Below are 21,174 nucleotides of genomic sequence, written 5' to 3' on the forward strand. Positions count from 1 at the left end.
CCTAGGATGTCAGTATCTTAAGTTAATTATGCATATAACATTCTCTCCCGCAGTTACTATGTAATCTCTATACATAGCTATTGCCTCATAGTTCCATGACATTACAAAAACATAGTTTTATGTTGCAACAACTTATACAATTACACATATTTCACCTGAGTTTTGAAGTTCAACACACGTACACTTCAGAAGTGTTTCAGGCACTTGCTTTTGCATTTGTGGCTCTCCGCTGTCTCCTGTTGCAGAAACCAGCAGTAGTCACCCATCATGTTGGGGTTACACCGGCCTTGATATCTTGTTTCTATAACAGAAATGTCCTGGTGGAACATCTCCCCTTGTTCATCACTCACATCACCCAAATTTTGTGGGAAGAAGTCCAGATGGGAATGTAAGAAATTAATTTTAAGTGACATTCGTCAGCCAAGTTGATGGTATGCTGTTAGCATGTTGTTCACGAGTTCAGCATGGTCTTCAGCTCGCTGGTTGCCCAGAAAGCTTTGTGCAACCAGCACACATGAGTCCCAAACAGCAAGTTCAAGTGGGATGAGTTTGTCTCTGTGGCATCACACATCAAATTGTGGATTTGGGGACCAACGAAATCCAGTTTACCATCTGTTATAACCTTTCCAAACTTGTCCTTCAGGTGCTGAAAGCCCATACCATCACAATCCATTGCAATGACAACGTTTTTCATGAATCCAAGTTTAATATGAAGTGGCGGAAGGTAAACTTTCTGTGGATCAATGAGTGATTTATGCTTCACAATGTACTTGCCAGCAGTGTGATTAGGTCTGTGTGGCCATTCTTTCACTTTGTAATGGTTGCTGTCATCACGACTGTTCCACAGGCACAGAAAGATGTGCCTGTGGAACAGTCGTATATATATTTTGTATATCACAGTTGCAAGTATACCACCACCTTCAGGTCACCACTAACGTTCCACTTGTGTTTTGAATAGTTAATAAACTTCAAAATGACCCCCATAGATTTATATGTCTCTTTCAGTCCGTCGCCAGGATCAAGAGGAACAGAAGGTTTTTCGTTACCTTTATGCAGCAATACAGGTTTCAAACTTGCTTTGCTCAAGTCTGTGAACAAACTCCACTGCTCTGGTATGTATTCGCAACCTAACTCCATCATCAGACCACTCATGTTGGTACAGAAGCAAATGTCAATTTCCAGCTTGTAATAACCTGCGAACTTTGTGTGACGATCACGAAAGTGTGAAGTGAATCTGGAGGCTAACAGTTCAGACTTCTCTTTTGACAAAGACGGGTCCCTTACTATATCATCCAAATCTGATTGGCTTATAAAATGTGGCTTACCCTCTTCAAGTTGGGGTTCATACCATTCATTAACATCGACACCATCCTCCTGTTCCTCATCCGACATGTCACTTTCAGTAACAACAGATGTAGAAGGAACTTGCACTGGATTTGCGTCATGTGTGGCTGGCTTCAGAGCAGATTCACAATCAGGATAGACGATTTTTGACTTGGTCTTCTTCAAAAACCCAGCAATTTTACTTATACATAAGTAGCAGTCCGAGTGATGGTCTTTTGGCTCACGCCAAACCATAGACACAGCAAAGGACATTTTATTCCTTTTCCCATTCAACTATTGTGTTACTCCAACGTAACACACCTGACAGCAGATATAAGGTGCCCAGGTTTTATCCTGATCTCCAATTTCACATCCAAAGTAAGCAAATCTGACCCTCTTGGTTAGGTTTTTGCGTTGATCACACGGGGTATATTTGCCACAAAGTAGCAATGTAGTAAATATTGTCTAGTTTAATAACACATCTGTGCCTACTCATCTTTAGCTCAAAACAGACTCAATATGGCCTAGCTGTACTATCCAATAAGATGGCTTCGCACTAAGTACAAGCCTTTGGTCCATTTTGCTGTATTTACCTATTTCTGACGTCAGCTCTCTGACTTGCCCAGCCGCTGCTGGAACATGCATGCCACCAGTGGATGTGATTCAGCTGTGGGGGCAGCAGTCATAGTGGTAGCTACCATTTGAACAGCTATAGCACGCCTATAACTCAAAATCTGTACGTGATAGGCAAATTTTGAGTTCAGATTAGAAATCAGCACACTCAATATCATGTAAATCACATGTGTTATTCCCAGTAGCAAAATCGTTGTGCAGTGTATAATCAATCATAGATTTGATCATTTTAATCTCTTTCACTTTAAAACAATTGTTGAGTAACACAAACAATTTGATCTGATTTAGTTTAATTCTTTACCAAAACCTTTGACATACTCCATTGGCATCACTGGCACCAGGCAGTTGAGGCTTATGGCCCTCATCTTTCATGGGGTACTAGGGGATCCAAAGCAACCACTGCCCACCATTTATTTTTTTTATTGGTGGCACTGCAGTGCTATTTGCTTTTATGGTTGTTTCAGATGTGCTCGGCTCTGATTACATTACACAGCATAGAGGAAGATTTGGGGGAATAGGAGGAAGAGAGATTTGTACTGAAGCTAGCCGAGAAAAAGACAAACTTGTACTAGACTTGGACATTGTTAGAAATTTTTGAGGGGAAATACCTTGCATTACAAACCCTAACCCCTGTATTCTGTAACTCTGGCTTGTGCATTAAACACTCTGAATCTCTGTACCTTGTGTGTTAGTTACTCTTGACCACTGCACTGTGTGCATTAAGAATCTCTGTGCTTTCTGTCCTACACTTTCTTTCAGGCTACCCAAGCTTCTCCTTCAGTTCTTCTTCAAAAACAGAAATGTCTCTGATATTATAAAAGCAAGTCCAGTTGAATGTAATAGCTTAATGTTATGTCTTTATTAGGAGTAGCTGACAGCATTTTAACCTCCCTAGCGGTAACCCCCGAGTGTGACTCGTGGTAGAAAAAAGTTGCTGAAAGCGGTAACCCTGAGTCACACTCGGGGTAGGTAAACCTATGGAAAGTAATTGTAAATACAGCCTTACCTGATCCGCTGGCATCCCTGATTCCTGTCTTTCTTCTTCCTCCGTCGTCTTTTTTACACGATGAGTGACCGGGGGAGTTACCGGTGACGTTAGTGCGGGAAACTCAAAAAACATTTGTATTGCATTCAATACAAAATAACTGTATTGAATGCAATACATTGGATTTATATATGTAAAAGCAGTACATTGTTTTCATGAACATTTATTTTACAGTATAATATAACAGTATAATATTTTTATTTTAATTAAAAAAAAATAAAATATATTTTTTTAATTTATTTATATTATGTTTACATGATTTTGTGTTTCCAACTTTATTATACTCATTCTATTTTCTTATACTGTAAAATAAATTTTCATGAAAAACATTGAACCGCTTTTAGACATAAAAAAATGGAGAGAAATGTACCGCTAGGGAGGTTAAGTAGGTAACAAAAGCCATTGTATTTCTGTGCCCTTTTGTCACAGAGGTTAGAAGATCTGTGAGACAAGCTGCACGTGAGGTTATCTGACAGTCTCTTTGTTTTCACTTGTTTCTCTGTTGTTGTTTGTAATGACCACACCTCTTGTCCCAGCTACAGCTGGTGGTCATTACTGCTCCTCTATTTAGTCTGGCCTCACACTTCATGCTATGCGGGTAATATTCACTACTTGGATGTGGAAGAGCTGGTGTGTTGTGCCATCTTGAGTTCCTGCTCCTCCATTTGCCATTTAAGATAAGTTGTACGGCTCTTGGTGTTTTGTTGTTCTCTTGTGTTTGTTGTTACTAGGTCTCAAGGAGACGTTGGTTCATTCATCAGGGAAGGAACCAGTAGTCTCAAACCCTGTCACTATTCCTAGGGCATTTCAGGGCTTCTAGGGCCAAGGTTCCAGTGTATGAATATTCCCACCTAATAAGATATTCATACTGACAGGAGTCAGGGCTAGGTTAGGGTGTCCGTAGGGTAAGACTGTTTCCCTCTTCCCAGCCTTTGAAGGCCTAGTCCCTTATCTTTATCCTTATGTGTTCATTCTGGTGAACCTTCCCCCCTCCTCATAATCCATGACATTATCAACCTCCCTAAAAAAGATAAAGAAAAAAAAAACACCATTTTGTTTGTGTTGGTGCGGCGTTGGAGACTATTGCTGCACTGGTCAGACAATTGCAGGGACTATCTTTGGAGGTAGCTGACCTCTGCACGACCGTCTCACAGATCAAGACACCACAGGCTGCTGGTTCTGACAGCGGGAACCAGGCCTGCCCTGAGCCTAAGGTGGCTCTCCCGGACAGGTTTTCCGGGGAAGTGACCATTTTATTCGGTTCAGGGAGTCGTGCAAACTATATTTTAATATACGTCCACACTCTTCTGGTGGACGAGAGTAAAAGAGTGGGTATAATCATTTAGTTGCTTAAAGGTAACGCTCAGTCTTGGGCTTTTTAGTTGCCGACCGGGTCACAGTCCCTCGGTAGATGAATTTTTCAGAGCGCTAGGGCTTATCTATGATGACCCAGATCGGATCTCCCTGGCCGAGACCAAGTTGCGTGGCTTACGGCAGGGAAAGCGTTCTGCGGAGACCTATTGCTCTGAATTTTGGAGGTGGGCCACGGATACTGAGTGGAATGATCCAGCTCTCCGTAGTCAATTCTGTCAAGGGCTATCCGAGAGCCTAAAGGACGCATTGGCGTTTCACAAATATCCTGGGTCATTGGAAGCGGCTCTGTCTCTTGCTGTACATGTTGATAGACGCCTGAGGGAGAGATCCAAGGTTCCTCAATCCCAGGACGTACTATCATATAAGGTGGCAGCCCCCTCTGACACTTTGGGTGGAGAGACTCTTGAGTTCATGTCTAGTGATGAACCTATGCAGTTGGGAGGAGCTACCCCTGGACCTGGGAATAAGAACTTTAGGCATAAGAAGGGACTCTGTTTTTTCTGTGGAAAACAAAGACATTTTGTTAACATCCTAATGTCCTAATGTTCAGCGCCAAGGTGAAAACAAAAAAATGTGTGTTTAATCCTCATCTCTCTCTTGCTGGTCTATGTGGGGAATCGGAGAATTTACTTTTATCATTTACTGGTAATACTCGATTTCTCCTGTCTGCTGAGGTGGCGCTAGACCCCAAAACTGTGGGAATTGAAATGTTTATTGAGAGTGGGGCAGGGGTTAACTTAGTTGATGGTCAGTTCGTCCTTATGCATGTGTTAACAACTAGTGCATTAGACAAAAATGTCTTAGTGTTTGCAATTGATTCCGCTCCACTCACTCAGAAATGTTTGTCACAAATGGTGCAGGACATGCTTTTAAAGGTGGGTGATTTTCATCAAGAATCCATCCTGTGCTTTGTGCTGGAGGGTCTGCCTGCTCCACTGGTGCTAGGTTTACCATGGTTAAGCAAACATAATCCTACCATCGATTGGCAAGCAAGACAGATTCTTGATTGGAGTGATTATTGCATAGACAACTGTCTTAACACATTGCTTTCTGTTGTAACCACTAAGGTTTTACCTTCGTTTATTTCTGAGTTTTCTGATGTGTTCTCTGAAAGTGGAGACCAGGAGTTACCTCCACATCGGGAGTATGATTGCCCCATCAACCTTATTCCCAGAGCCAAGTTGCCCAAGTCTCGGTTGTCTAATCTTTCCGAACCAAAAAGCATATTACAAACAAAAAAAATACAGATGTGGGACTGCAGCAATTCTAGTTTTGTATTTATTAGGCTCCTATTTTTTATTATAAACAATTCTCTATTTCTGTACATGCTGGGGTCTGTATTGCATACCTGAAATCTTTGACCAGTCCTAAAATATGTAGGATAGAAGTATGTTAATCAAAAACACAGCTATGGTGCGATTGGTTGCCATTTTTTGTTATTGGCACTTCAGAAGCATCCTAGCAATATACAGCTGTGTGTTGCATTTTAATAATTTGCAGCATGCATTACTTTCATCCTACAGTTCAGCTTTGTATGTGCTATATGATCAGTGCTATGTAGTTTCAGCTTTATTTGTTTACAAAAGACGAATCGTTTACTTTCCAAAATACTTGTTATATAGTATTAACTGTACTGGAAGGTACCTTTTTTACTACAAATACAAGGTAAATGCTACAATAGGACAGAATAGACAGTAACTGTTTTGTAGGGTAAAGATCAGGTCAGTATGCAATTTGCAGAATGCAAATTGAAAATGACAGGTTCACAGATCTTACCTACTGCAAACTGAGGATAGTGGTGTATACAGAAAGAACAGAAGAACAGAGGTTGATCAAAAGATTTTACTGATTCCAGATGAAGCATCTGAGGACTACTACCCGAATGAAAATAACACTAGGTTATACCAGATCCAGCATGATTTGATTAGCTAGTGAGGCTACCCCTGTATGCACTAAATTGTGTTTATTGATTATGTCTTTACTTTGTCTCAATATTTGTTTAAAGCTGAACTCAAGAAAAATAAACACAATACCATTTATGCAATTATATTTTCATTAAAAAGAATAATGTAACAAGTCTAGTATGTGAAAAGGAAGGACAGACAGGTGCTGATAGGGAACATGCTGACAGAAAGGAAGGGTAGATGGTTGACCTCATTGGTCTGTTGGTTAGCATGGCTGTATTGCCTAAATTGAATAGAGAAAGGTCATGTCACCAACATGCTCTGCTGTTTGGAATGTCTGTGTACATTTTTGGATTGCCAGAACAAAAGTACAAAACCTTTGCTTGGTAATACTCCTTCTATATATGTATTTTAATTTTACATTTGTTTGCTTGTTTGGAGTTTAGCTTGAACTTTTTGTTCTATTCAGACCTTCATACCATCATGTTGCTCTTCCAATTGACGTTTTCTAATTAGCAGTTACACTACAAGAAAAGTTACCAATTATTTTTCATTCCCAGGTTGCTGCTTGTTGTATGACAGGTTGCAGTCCGGTATCAACAGGCCTCATCATTGACACAATCAAGGTGAACTTTGCAGCAAGAATAAATCAAAATGCCTCTGAGTGCAGGGTCATTAGAAATCCTCTGCTGTCAATCATTTCATGCCTGCGTCTCTGTCAAATGTAAGGATCTACTGGCAAAAATGTTTATAAAGATCTCTTTAAATAAAAAACAAATCTATAATTTATATCTATGAATTTTAACTTCATTTTATTGCAACAGTCCCAATAAATAAATATTATTTCTGTTTGTAATTGAAAAATGTACTTGATTATTTATTCCAATAAATTAAATGGGCTATTTAATTAATGAAACAAAATAATTGACAACCAGTACTATGGCATCAACCGATCTGGGAAACCTCTTTATGTTCATATGATAATTAAGCAAGTCTGGACAGTCTTTCTTGGCTTATCACAAAACAGAAATAATTCTTTATTAACCAGAGCTTTCTAATGCTGCATTTTCAAACACCAAAGCCACTGGTAAGGTAGAAAATGAAAAAAGTGCAATCTTGATGTTTGGATAAATATTACCCAAATGGTCTTATGCTGTACATATTCTGTATCATTCTGTTGGTTTTATCCCGGCAAATAGGTATTATTCTTGTCCATGCAACTAGTTTTTTACACTTTACACACAATAAAATAAAAGGAAAACAAATACAGTACACCTGTCTGACATGATTTCTGAAAACCAAACCACTCTATGGAAGACATGAATGTTTTGGTTCCTAAAGAAAGTTTTAGAAATACTCTGCAAAGAAAAATTTTTGTTGCTACAAAAATCCTAAAATCTTGCCAGCTGTGGATGAGCAGGTTCTACAGGGTAGTCTGGAAAAAAAAGGAAAAGGATCAATCTTGAAAGAACCAGTTACTAAGAACTCATCACAGTATATGATGGAAAAACCACTGTCTGTGTTCGCACCAGACAACCACCTTGAGAAATTGTCGAAGAAGCAGCAAATTATTTTAGGATTTCCCCAAATAACTCATCTTACTGTCTATTACAATGGTGGAAAAATGCTTTGGAGGGGAATTTATATAGACAGCACCACTTCAATTTGAGCTAACAGACCACTGCATGGGAGGGTGGTTGAATCTTACCACAAATTTATATGTGCTGGAGACACAAGGACTAAAGTCAGTGAAAGTATTATTGTTTCAAGTTGTTATGCCTTTAATGTAAAACATATATTAACTTACTGATCTTTGAGACCTGGACTGGATAGCTACAGAATGGCTGGATGATTCACAGCACCCATAATATGAACCCCTGTGTCACAACAGCCTTCTATCTCAGGAAAGCTGCCAATATAGACTTTTCTCTAAGTGTTAATAAATATTAATAATATAATCAGTATTGAACTGGTTCATTACCCTGTTTCCCCGATTATAAGGCACTGTCTTATATTTTTTGAAATGCCAAAATATGCCCTAGGTCTTATTTTCAGGGGGATGTCTTATTTTTCCCATGAAGAAGACTACAGTACACATTTATTGTTGAAAATCACTCATGTGCCATTGATTGTCCCCTTCTGATCACTCATGTGCCATTCATACCGTATTCGCCTTCTGATCACTCATGTGCCATTCATATTTCTCTTCTGATCACTCATGTCCCATTCATACTGTATTCCCCTTCTGATCACTCATGTGCCATTCATATTCCCCTTCTGATCACTCTATGCCATTGACTGTCCCCTTCTGATCACTCTATGCCATTGATTGTCCCCTTCTGTTCACTCTATGCAATGATTGTCCCCTTCTGTTCACTTACCGGTACTTCGTTAGGGCAGGGATCTCCGTTAGGGCAGGGATCAGCAGCTTGCTTCCTGGTGCAGAATGCCGGCTTGTTACTTTCAGTTTCGCTCTGCACTGCAGCCAGGAGGAGACACACACTGCAGCCAGCATCGAGGAGACACACACAGGATCGGATATCAGAGGATGTCTTATTCACTGGTGAGTGCCTTATTTTAATTATCAAAAATCGGGGGTGGCTTATTTAATGGGGATGGCTTATAATCGGGGAAACACGGTATAAATACCATTCATTATTTGACTTATCCTGCCTACCATGTTGTTGTTCTAGTTTCCATGTATTTGTTACTGGGACATTGGTTTTCAGTAGGTTGGACTGGAGCAAAATCACTATATTCACAGCCAGTCTAGAAAGACACCTAAGTGAATGTAAACACCTGCTTTCAAAATCTCTTTTCACATAATCTTTAGATTCCATAGTCCACTTATTTCCACATATTTCTTATCTGGCTTTCATATTTTTATTACTGTGAGTGTGTGCTTTTTTTCTAAATGTTTCACTTAACCACTCGTGTATCAATATTGCTTGAACTGGGAAGGGAATACCAGGCTATATCTTTTGACCTGCAGTTTACTCTGGAGAAAAATTCTGCTTGTGCTTATTTAAATCAAATTCTTAGTTTCTTGCTTACTATTTTAAAATATAGAACATAAAATAGTAGGATAGCAAAGGGTTATTAAATGTATTTTTTTATATTTATTGCTTATTTATTGAGGGTAAATTACACCATTTAAACCAGGTATACAGTTATCAAAAACAAAGTAGATATCCCTTAACGTTAGTGAAGATTGTGCATCTAAATTCATTACTGGCCAACACAAACAATGTGCACTCTTTTGTATCTTATAAGCAACCAATAAATAAGCAAACAAAAAAAGAAAATGCATTTATAATATAATATATTGTACCGCCTTTGTAAAGAAGTTCTTATGTAGGCTGTATAAGTGCAATAAGAACAAGGTTTTCTGAGGAAATGAAGGAGTGCCCCCATCTAGGAATCCAGTTTGCTTTTTATTATTTCTTGTCTAGGGTACTATAAACAATGATGTAAGCACCCACTGAACACTTTCTGCATTCTAATTGGCCCACCTCCCCCATGGCCTGGTTACTGCTGATGGTTTCACATTTCATGCTGGAGCAGTTGTTTCAGCTGTGGCCATGCACAATGCTGGTATTATGCTCACTAATGGTCATGCTTGCCTTTATCATTCTGACTGCATTAGAATTCTGTTCATCCTCTAGCTTTTCATACATCTAAGATGCCTGAAACAAAGCCAAGTTCGGTGTTGAAATGCTTATGTGAAGCTTGCATGTTCTGCCCATGATCTATATAATTATACCCATTGCAATAATAATTGTAATAAGTAATAGAACATTTTCAAAAAGAACTTCCAGTTCTGGTATTCTAGGATTTCATCATCATAATACTTCTATTGTTGCCTCATGTATAACAAATGTCTTGAAGTTATAAATGTGTTGTCCATCTTTTGGAAAAAAATAAAAAGGTGATTTGGAATAGCTCATATGTGCAAAATAGGCAGCTCTGATGTTAGATACTTTCATACTAGGCTTGGTATACAAAAACGGTGTAAATTAATAATATTATTATTAAACAGGATTTATATAGCGCCAACATATTATACAGTGCTGTACATTAAATAGGGGTTTCAAATGACAGAAGAATACAGACAGTGATACAGGAGGAGAGGACCCTGCCCCGAAGAGCTTGCAATCTAGTAGATGGGGGAATTTACACACAATAGGAGGGGGATATGTAGTGGTGGGAAGTAGTGAGGGTTTCAAAAGACAGAAGAAGATGGGTGGGCAAGTTTGAAAAAATGGGTTTTTAATAGGCAAAAATTAGGAGCAAATGAACATTCAGAAAAATGAATTGAATTAATGACTTAACTGCACATAATGATGTGGTGCCAAGTTCTTTCTGCACCACAATAAAGGTAAATCCATTAAAACCACACTTTGCTGCTGGACATTCTTACTCATGAAGGTAGTCTGGGTCTTCCACTTCAGTCCTCGCAGCCCTGGATCCACACACCTTTTCCATACTTCTGTGATAAATAACATTATAAAGGAAGAGATGGTTTACAAAGCATCATAAATACCTGATTTGGACTCTGGAGTTGATGACACCTGCTATAACCTATTACAGAGCTTGTAGAACAGGCACCATTGCACTGTGTGGGGTGATAGTCCCTGGAAATGATCTTTTGTGATTGTTTCCAGAGACAGATGAATGAACAAGCATTGTACACCCAGCTGTTCTATGGAGAGGGGAGGAGGGAGCGTGTGGCAAACTGCTGTACTCTCCTCCATGCACAGTGCTCCTTCCCAACCAATCATTGACCCGCCAGGGCGAATCAAAGCATGACATCGGGGGTGCGCTAGATACATGTCAGATTTTTTACCAAAACTAGAATGAGTGTTAATCTCAGGCGAGAATAATTTGATGTGTGTATGCAGCTTTAGGGTGAGGGAGGTTCCGCTGTGGTTCAGACGCAGCATGTAGTGTCATGGCTGTCCATAGGGAATGAATAGGCTCAGCAGTACTCTACTTGTTCTAGTATTTACACTAACACTACGAATGTCCATGGAAGCAAATACTCCTCCACTTTTTTAAGAGGTGAATTATGAAGTGGCATCTGATGCTATTATTTATACACTGTACCATTTTTCTGTTCTCCCAATATAATAAAAGTATCAAATAGTTAAAAAGATCAGTGTGTATAAATGAAGCCATTTCTGGTGGGCAATGTGTTTGCTCCTTTTAAATACAGAGAATATTTATGAATGTTTGTGTGAATCTTTAACTCCAGTGTGTTTTCTTTAACTCCAGAAGAAACATTATAACCAGTATTAGAATTCTATATATATAGAAAATTCTATAGAAAATAATTTCATTTTATTGGCCAGTGTTTTGAGTTATTATCACCTAAGCTGCTGCTATGTTTATTTATTAATAAGCCCATAAAACCTTAGTGGAAGCCCATGGAATGGATGGAGAATTGTGCACTGTACACACTGTCACCTTACATCAGCATTTCCCGCCAGTAACCTATAAGAAGCACGTGACCGGTCAGTGAGTTCACCGTGCACTGATAGAGTGCAGAACAAGCAGACATATGCTGGTGGGCGGGGCTTGGGGCCCGGGGCCGCTTCCTCCAATGACAGAGCTCCCACTGATCTGATGAAATGTGATTGGGGCAGCCGTTCGTACTGTGTACAAAGTTCTCATAGCTGAGAGCAGCGCAGGGCAGCGGAGCCTCTCGTGGCACATAGGCAAGGTATAGGCATGTTTTATTGTGTGCTCATCATTCACTCACTGACTGCATTGTATCATTCCTCATTGCTCTGTGTCTCCATTATTAGTAGCATTGGAATGTATGAGGCTGAATGTATAGGAAGGAGAACTGTGCATAGGATGTAAAGGATGGAGAAGTTGCAATTCTCTCCATAGGAGGGGGGTGTTGGATATATGGAGATCTAGGAATTTTATTATCCTGAATACTGCAAGAGAATTGAATGTGTGTACATATCCCTGCAACCTTCACTCATACATGGAAATCCGGATTTGTTTTGTATAGTGATTGTCAGCCTGATTTCAGGGATATGTTCCTTACATACATGTCCTGATTATGTTATATCATAGTAGGATATTTACATGTACACCCTGACTGTAAATCATTCTTTTCTGTTGTAGGAAAATGTCATTCTATAAAGGGATGTCCAGTATATTATATATAGGGCTCATTCTCCTAGGCTGACATGTATGTACTGTAGAATGTGAAATAGATTTTATGTGCAGAATTATTACTTTACATACATTCTTTATACTGATTTCATTGAAATGTGCAGACTTGTCAGGGAGATCAGCAATAGATGTCTTTTATTCCAGGACTGATTACAATAATATAGCTTGTTTTAGAGAAAATGTAATTTTGTCCTGGCTCCAGTTGAGTCTCTTTCACATGTGTACAGGAACTGTCTATCTTATTGTACCTACCCTGGGTCACCCAGGCAGGTGTTGAAATGCATGAACTTCACATTCTTTAGATGTAAACCCAGTTACTAATATCTAAATATTTAACATAGTAGTAATAATATTATATATATATTATTATGTATAAGTTTGCAGTTTCTGTGTTCAGACTTTTGTTTTTTCAGGCTTCAGTGTTTTTAAAGCCTGCAAATATATGAAATTGCCTTGTAAAAATAGTTTAAATGAAATAAATGAATCCTTATTTATTTTGCCTTTATGTGTTTAGAAGTGGTTGTTAAGAAGCTCGGTGCAGCTTCTAGGTTCAGTTTTGCCATGAAAATGCCTCCATAGACTTGCATTCGGCTGCACACACGTTTTTAAAGCCAAGGGGTAATCCTAAATCCTTACTGAATGGCACAAACACAGCTTTTTCAGGCTTGAACAAATACCTTTAAACGCCTGCACAGACATTTGCAAATGTAAGCATTTTTTTTTTTTCTTGAAAACAATCCTGGACCCCTAGCTGTGCAGTGTAGGTATCCCAGAGCACTTTAAGCCGACCTAAACTAAGCAAACAAAAATCCACCAGGTGCAATGTCTTTTTGTCAAATACCTAAATCCCTGGCTCCTGGGGGCTTTTTTGTTCTTGCTCTAAATGCTCGGCTCTTTGTGTCGTCTCATCACATGTGCAGGAGTTACATCATCCAATTAGTGAGGGGGATCACCCATTTCAATGGAAGTCTGCCGTGGAGCCGGTAATAAAGATGGCGGCGCCCATCCCTGCAGCGATGTCAAGTCCTGGACCTGTCATCACCGCAGAGTGACAGCACAAGGTAAGTATGTGCCAGAATGCTTTGCATACTTGCTGATTATGCCATAGCTCACCTACCACCAATGACTTTGGTTCCACTTTAACTGCCATGGTTCCTAAAAGAAGATCTGAATATACCCTTATGGAGGACCATGTTCAGGTACTTCTATAAGGTGACATTGCTCTTTCTCTGTCTTCCAGTTGTGGTATCACCCTGTCACACAGATTTGTAATACAGATAAGTGTCAATATCACTACTACGACAGGAAATCCAAGATGCAACGGGATTTAAAAATGTGAAAACAAGTATTTAAAATGGCAGTTGCATGGTACTCTAGCTAAGAGGAAGTTTTTCAATTAGGGTTTACGTCTTTTTTTAAAAGAACCTGTCCTTCTGTATAGAGCTGCCAATTCCATCTCTCTGAACATTCCAATCGCCTGGCTGTCTCTGCTTCTCAGTACTCCGTGAATTACCAACTGATAGATAATACAAAGAAAGTGAAGTCACAGCTTCAACTCTCCATGCCTGATCTGGTTCAGTGACTTATTTCGTGTTATAACCATTGAATCATCATGACTGCCAAACAACTGGCATTTTCAAATGAATAATACAGCAATGGCAGCCTTCACATTTTCTTAGTACCAAGGCATTTAGATCCATGCTGATTTAAAAGCACCAAGCAGATTCTGCGGAATTTTTAGGCTATATCAGATTCTTGATCTGCATGTCACAGTGGAAATTGAGATTCTTCAGATTAGACAATGTTTTTCCAGTCTTCTGTCAGTAGTTTTTAAAAACTTGCACCCACTGTAAATTTACCTACATTTACTTGTGCTCTGACAGATGTGGCGTTCTGTAATTTAGCTCATGCTTTTTCTTGGATTGATGTTTTTTGTATTCAGCGGTTCTCCTTCATACACCAATGATAAGGAGTTTTTTTTATAAGCAATTATAAAACAATTTATGAGGAATTACAGTACAAATGCAAATATAGACTTCATGTCACACTGACCTAGTGTGGCTACTCTGACCTCCATCATTGGCAAGGTGTTTCCAGAACTGTTCATTGCACCATTCTTTATATTGCATAGGTTAGCTGTTTAGGATTTTTTACAGGCTTTGTCTTAAACTGACAATAACAATGTTTCTTTTATCAGTATTAACAAGAAAGTGTAACCAATAAAGTGACCTCTGAATAAATCTGTAATTACAAGTTTTTAATAGAGTCTGCTTTACACCTAATGATAATGAAACCCTGCAGCCATATCTATTTAAAGTGGAAGTTATGGTGAACCTTACTCTAGAACAGTGTGTCTTACCTTTAGCATTGGTAGTGCTTATCTTTGCACCACTTTCCAGACATTTCCTGCACCCTTAACCCAGTTTCTTTAAATAGTATGCTCACTGGTAATCGTGCGGGCAAGATGTAAGAAAACACTTTTATGTATATAGTGTTGACATATTACGCAGCACTTTACATTGAGTCCATAGTCATGTCATGTCACTAACTGTCCCTCAAAGGGCTCACTATGTAATGTCTTTACAAAAAAAATTGAAAAAGTAAATTGTGCATTGTTACAGTCAAATTTGGTTGTAAAATACCGTATTTTTCGGACTATAAGACGCTCCGGCCTATAAGACGCACCCAATTTTAAAGGAGAAAAACCTAGAAAAAAAAGATTCTGAACAAAATACTAAAAAATCACTCTGTGTCAATGTATCCCCAAGAAGCCCACAGCATCGCGGGATCGGGTGAGTATGATTTTTTTTAATTACCGGTATATTTAATATGTATTCGGTGTATAAGACGCACCCACTTTTCCCCCCCAGTTTTGGGGAAGAAAAAGTGCGTCTTATAGTCCGAAAAATACGGTACATGTTTTTGGGATGTGGGAGGAAATTGCCCAAAGGAAACATTGGGAAAACATACAAAGTCCGTGAAGATAGTGTCCTAGCTGAGTCATTTGTGAATGCCAGTGCTGCAAAGGCCATTGAGCCAACTGTGACATGTCTGCCACTGAGCCAACCGTGAGGTGATGATTGGCAATCATATAATTTGTTGTAAACCTACCTAATCATACTGGCGATCTGAATGAAGCCTACAACCATACTTTTAGCTACAGGTCTACCTAGACCCCACTCCAGAATAAAGGCAATGGTTGGACAACAGTTCTGCAATGGTTGAACTGCAAGAGTCAGTATCCTCCTTTTTGAGTCTATGCCACTGCCCACTGTGTTGCCAGACTCTCAGGACCCAAGTTTGGAGTTTGCAGTAGGGAGCTTTTGGGGGGGGTAGCTGTTGGGTCTCATCTAGCATCTGCAGTGCTGGATTAGTGATCCGCCAGACCTGGAAACAGCACTCCCAAAATGATGTAGATGGCAGTTTCAGGTGAGTATTTCTTACTTCATAAAATAAGGAAATAGGTGATGGGTTAATTTTTTGACCAGAGATAGAGATGTTTGGAGATGGATTCAAACTAGTAGGCCTTATTACAAACCCTCACTGACCCCTCTAGCTGCAGACACTGTGGAGTTATGTTTGGAGTTACCAAAATGGCAGCTCACTACCCCCTGGTGTTACACAGTTACAGGTAATCCTACAAAGTATGGGGAATCAGACTCTTGTATCGTTGTCTCCTTTGAATGATTTCCTCTTGTTTTGGTGTCAGTTTTTTGGATTTCCCCTTACTTTTTTTTTGTATGTAAAGTGGTCATTATTGAAATACCAATCGCTTGCACAGACAGCAGTAAAAACGTGACTTAGTGGCTAAATCAGACTTGTACAATTTATCTAAAGAATAAAAAATGTTTTCCCTAGGGGTCCTCTATCATGTCTTCAGTAACAAATGTCAGTACAGTTCATTTACTGTTTGTTGAAACTATGTATGGCCACCCGTTTATCCTTTAATAATTTAACATATATGGCAAGTTTACACTTATTTATGCACAAGTAGTGCAAGTAATTTAGTAATCGCAAATAAATATTTTAGAATGGTTTGCCAACCTTAATGTAACCTCAAAAAGCTTGAACATGGCTGTTTTTACACCTTTATAAAATGGGAACACATGCTACTATGCACAAGCAGGATTTTTGTTACTTAATATTATTATTGTTAATAATATTATTACTTATTATTGTATAAAAGCAGTGTAGCTGAAAACAATGTGTACACATCTTTTCATGTGCTAATATCAGGCCTGTGTGTCTGCAACAGCTGCAGTTTTGCATTGACAAATATTCAATTTCTAGGGCAACTTTGCTAATCCATTTCAGGGTTCCAAACTTATATGTTATGGTATATTTACTGCAGAGAGTGCTCTAGCATAATAGAAAGATAGAAAAAATCACATCATTTGGATCCTAATATTGGTAACACAGCAAAAGAACAAAGCCAATTTGTGCTAAGGAAGAGTCCTTGCTCTTTAGATTAAATCCTGGACTTTGATATGTTAGGTACAAATTAATTTTACAATCACAAGATGACAGAACATATTTACTTTGTGTTTACTATTAAAAATTGTGGTATTTATACAGATAATGTAGTAAATTATATAATTCAGACAATCACACAGACTACATTTTTTTAGGTTTCAAAGAGTATAGAGGTAAATGATAATTTTACACTGCAATCTCCTTTCATCTCCAGGCCCTAAAATACCAGGACTTTGATATTACAAACTTTATTGTGAAATCTTTGTATCAGTCAGTAGAAACTGGAGTTTCAATTCCCACTTACAAAGAATCCCGCCAGATGTTGGCCTTTCTCAGTGCAGTCAGATTATTGTCATTTTACTCAGTGAGCCTTCTGTCACAAAATGGAAGTGTGTATACAAGATGGAGAATGAAACAAAATCACTTTTCTTTCTCATTCCATAAATAAAGCCTATTTTATGAATACAATGATTGTGGGATTTTTGTGGAATATGTACAGTGGCCTCAGATTCTTTATAACCATACCTTTTAGGCTTCCTTTACAGACTTAGCATAGCCTCCTCCATACAGAAATAACACAACTTTGCTAAAGCTTTAAAAATTGGCCCCTGCGTGTACATTTACTTACTGGGCTGCAGTCAACATTCAGGCATAACTAGGTAACGCTTGAACATTTCTTTAGTGTAGACTCCATTAGATTTTGTTCACATAATCTAGTAGTCATCCTGAAATTTGATTTCAGGTCTGTCTAAATGTATTAATGTTCAGCAAGTAAGCTAAATGGCTTTATATATAGAGCAGGGAATCTGACATTCCCTCAAACATTCTCTGGTTGGAATAAATTCCAGCCATTCAAACACATAGACTTAAAAGATTCCCACCAGGGAATGTTTGAGGGAATGTCAGATTCCCTGAATTATAAATAGAGCCCAAGGTAGCTAATATAAAATTTTATTAGGAAATAGATATAAACAAAGGAGATTTAGCCACAAAGAATTGCATTTTTTTAAATCTAGTCTACAAAAGATATTTGTACATCAAACTTCTTCCACATGTATAATGTGTTGTAAAGGCTTCCTTGGTTTTATTGAAGGACTAATGGAAATAATTTATTCACACATATGGATATATATAATCATCTTTTTTTGTCGGGAACAAAGGTAAGGCGCCATAGGTAGGTAAAGAGGTAGGACAGGAAAACCATACGAGCCATTGTTTCTTGACCCACACCATTCACAAGCTCAGAGCAAATCACATTCTTGGTCCTTCAATAATAAAGTCTTGTGCGGGAAGTGACAAGCTTCTTTGCTGTTTAAAGCATAATTGTACTAAGTTTATAGAATTAGGATTCTTATCAGCCCTAAGGTTGACTGGTTTGGGCAGTGAATATCCTCAGGGCGCCATAAGAGATAATTCCACATTGTTTGCACTTAGTGGCATTTTTGTGCAGGACTTTCAGGTTGCTTTAAATCAGTTAGTTGGATTTTGTTTTTTTGAAAGAATGTTAATTCTATCAGCTCCAACACTACACAAATCAAATGTAATTTTAGGAAAGAGTTTGCTTCATTTAACTACCTCAGCTAACATGATCTACGCAAGTTTTTGACCCAAGTTTTTTTCATATCCTCTAAATGAAGAATTCTGCATGGCAGGAAGAGACATTGCCTGGAATGCATGACAACCTCAGAGGCAATCCAAGCAGGATATCCAATTTTACAGGATATCAATATAGAGGACTAAGAGGAGCAGCACCAAAGCACAACCTTTGTAATTTTTAAGATTTTGTATTTTATTTTATTATTTTTTTGTCTAGACATTTTTGGGCACTTGTAGATAAATTCAGTAGCAAAATTTAAGAAGCAAAAGCTACAGTTGAAATAAAATGCAGACCTTTTCATCATAGGGACTGTTCAAGGGATTATCTGCCAGTAAAATCTACTGGAGATGGTAGAGTCCCTAATGCTGTTACCTGTTTTCTCTACTAAATCTAGACACCTATGAGAGCCAAAGAATGCCAGGGCACCTGAATACGAACAGAAATATAACTGCACACATTTCCTGGGGTCTTGCCGTTCCCTGCAAAGTGGACCACCGTGGAAAGTATTGCCTCTAATAATGTTTTTATTACACTGTAAGGCAGAGGAGGGCTCTAGTACCCTAAAAGAAAAAGATTTTTAAACTGGATTTATAGTTATTCTGGAGCACTTCTGAAAGAAGTTATAAAGTGTTTACCTGAAACTAGTACCTTAATATACTTAAAATGTGCCAGGAGCAGCCTAAACATTACATATTAGGTCAAAAAAATGCTTTAGAAGAAACAAAATATCACTACCACTATCAGACTGACAAGACAGTTTCAAGTCCACAATGAAGAAAAAAACATACAAAAACAATACTAAATCAATAACTATGTTTAAAAAACCTATAATGGACACTATATATGGAATGCATATGCATTCCTCAGCTTATCTACTCTGCAGCAGATGCTATGGCAACAGATACGACTGTACCAGGAGCTGTAACTTGGCAACAGAGATGTTGATATTTAATTTTATGTGTGGCTCTGGACAGCAAGAAATTAAACTTTAAATGTAAACCGCTTCTAAACGTTTCAGTTTTATTATTACTGTATTGTTATGGTAATATTTCCTTGTATAAACAAAAATATATCAGACTTGTTTGCATTTTTATAATATTTTTCAGTTAAAACCAGGTGCTTTCTTTCCCATGGAAACAGAATTATTTCTAATTTATAAAGTTTCAGGCCGGGTCTACATGGACGTTTTTAAAAACGCATGTAAACATTCCTATTGCTTTATATGTGTTTTTATGGATTTTTTTTAGCGTCAATGTGTTTTTTTTTGCGTTTTTGGGCTTTTTCAAGCTTTAACCCAGCGTTTTAATTTTTTAAACGTTGCTTGCAAAAAAAAAAAAAAAAAGCTTATAAACGTGCCTAAAGGAAACGTCCTGGTATAGCCCATGGAATGCATGGGGACTTCAAACATGGACTTTAAAAGCCTCAAGTTAAACACTGGGGAAAACGTCCGTGTAGACTAAGCCGTAGCAGCAGCTATAAATGTGCTAAAGGTGATCAATGTTTTTGTGAGAATGTTACTATTGTAATGTAACTTGTTTGCAACTTTTTGTAGTATTAGGCCTAAATGTAACATAATACAGTAAAGTAAGGCAGAGCATAGTTATTGTGGTACAATATATATACAGACTGTAGGCACCTGCTATGAACATGCCTCCGATGCTGAACTGCTATATCATTGTAATAAGAAATAATACTGTTATTTGTTCTTTTGCAGATGCTGGACCTGGGCACAGTTTTGCTTCTAGCAGCAGGTGCTCTGTTCATCTTTATTTTGTACATTGTTTTACACGGTCAGCGGCGTGCAGTTGCAAGGATTTATTACAACGAAGTTACTATTAGCTTCAAGGATTTATTCATGAGTGAGACAAAGGAGCAGCGGGTCTTGCAGTTTGTGTTGCAGAATGCGATTCGAGGAGACCCTAAGAGTGTGATTGATAATATTGACAAGTACTGCAGCCAGAGGGAATGGGCCATGAATGTGGGAGACCAAAAAGGTAATTCTTTTAATTTTCTTTTAATCTGACATCTAACATAACATGTCCTAAAGATATTGTAGTTTTCTATGCTGTGAAATATTTAAATCTTACAAAGAACAAGAGATCTGTGAACCACTATTTTTTATCTCGTTTTTAGGTTACATTAAGGAAATTGGCTTATGAGACTGTAGCTTAGCAGGAAATAAAATAAATCTCAGGTGTACAAATGACCATCTAAGAATGCTCCCATATAGAGGGTATGACCAAGGTACTTAACAGAATATTATTCATGTCAATTTACTATTGTCCACAAGTTTAAAAATCAACAAATGTTCTCACTACTTGCCCATTTATTGTGATCAGCACACATGCTAATAGAGTGAAGTAAGATGCATGATATTTGTACCAAAGTTCTGTCTCGAAAATGGACCTAATGTGCAGGTACCTGGAGGTTTATTCATTGTATTGCCTGGACAGAATTTGTACATTTTCCCAACCTCCTAGCAAACTGCTTATGCAGTGGTCAGGCATACAAAATAACTGGAACAAAGTAGTGTGGTATTTAAAAAAAAAAAAATTAAAAAAAGAACTGGTTGAATAACACAATGAGAGATACATTAGGAGAATAAAAGAAAAAGCACATAGATACAAAAAACACCA

The 21,174-nt window shown here is 38.2% G+C and overlaps 1 protein-coding gene across 2 annotated transcripts in view; it reads left to right on the top strand.

The window, feature by feature from the left end:
* LOC140333781 (catechol O-methyltransferase-like) overlaps window positions 1–21,174 on the top strand; it is a 36,654-nt gene that overhangs the window by 9,068 nt on the left and 6,412 nt on the right. Inside the window, exons 1-2 of one of the 2 annotated variants that reach the window (XM_072415677.1) lie at window positions 11,886–12,001; window positions 20,253–20,532. In XM_072415677.1, the coding sequence (XP_072271778.1) occupies window positions 20,253–20,532 (280 nt within the window). In that variant the 5' untranslated portion in view covers window positions 11,886–12,001. Of the gene's footprint in view, window positions 1–11,885; window positions 12,002–20,252; window positions 20,533–21,174 lie in introns of those variants that run through there. The other variant, XM_072415678.1, reaches the window with a different exon arrangement.

Source organism: Pyxicephalus adspersus, chromosome 6, assembly GCF_032062135.1.
Source record: "Pyxicephalus adspersus chromosome 6, UCB_Pads_2.0, whole genome shotgun sequence".
In the NCBI taxonomy this organism is placed as follows: domain Eukaryota; kingdom Metazoa; phylum Chordata; class Amphibia; order Anura; family Pyxicephalidae; genus Pyxicephalus; species Pyxicephalus adspersus.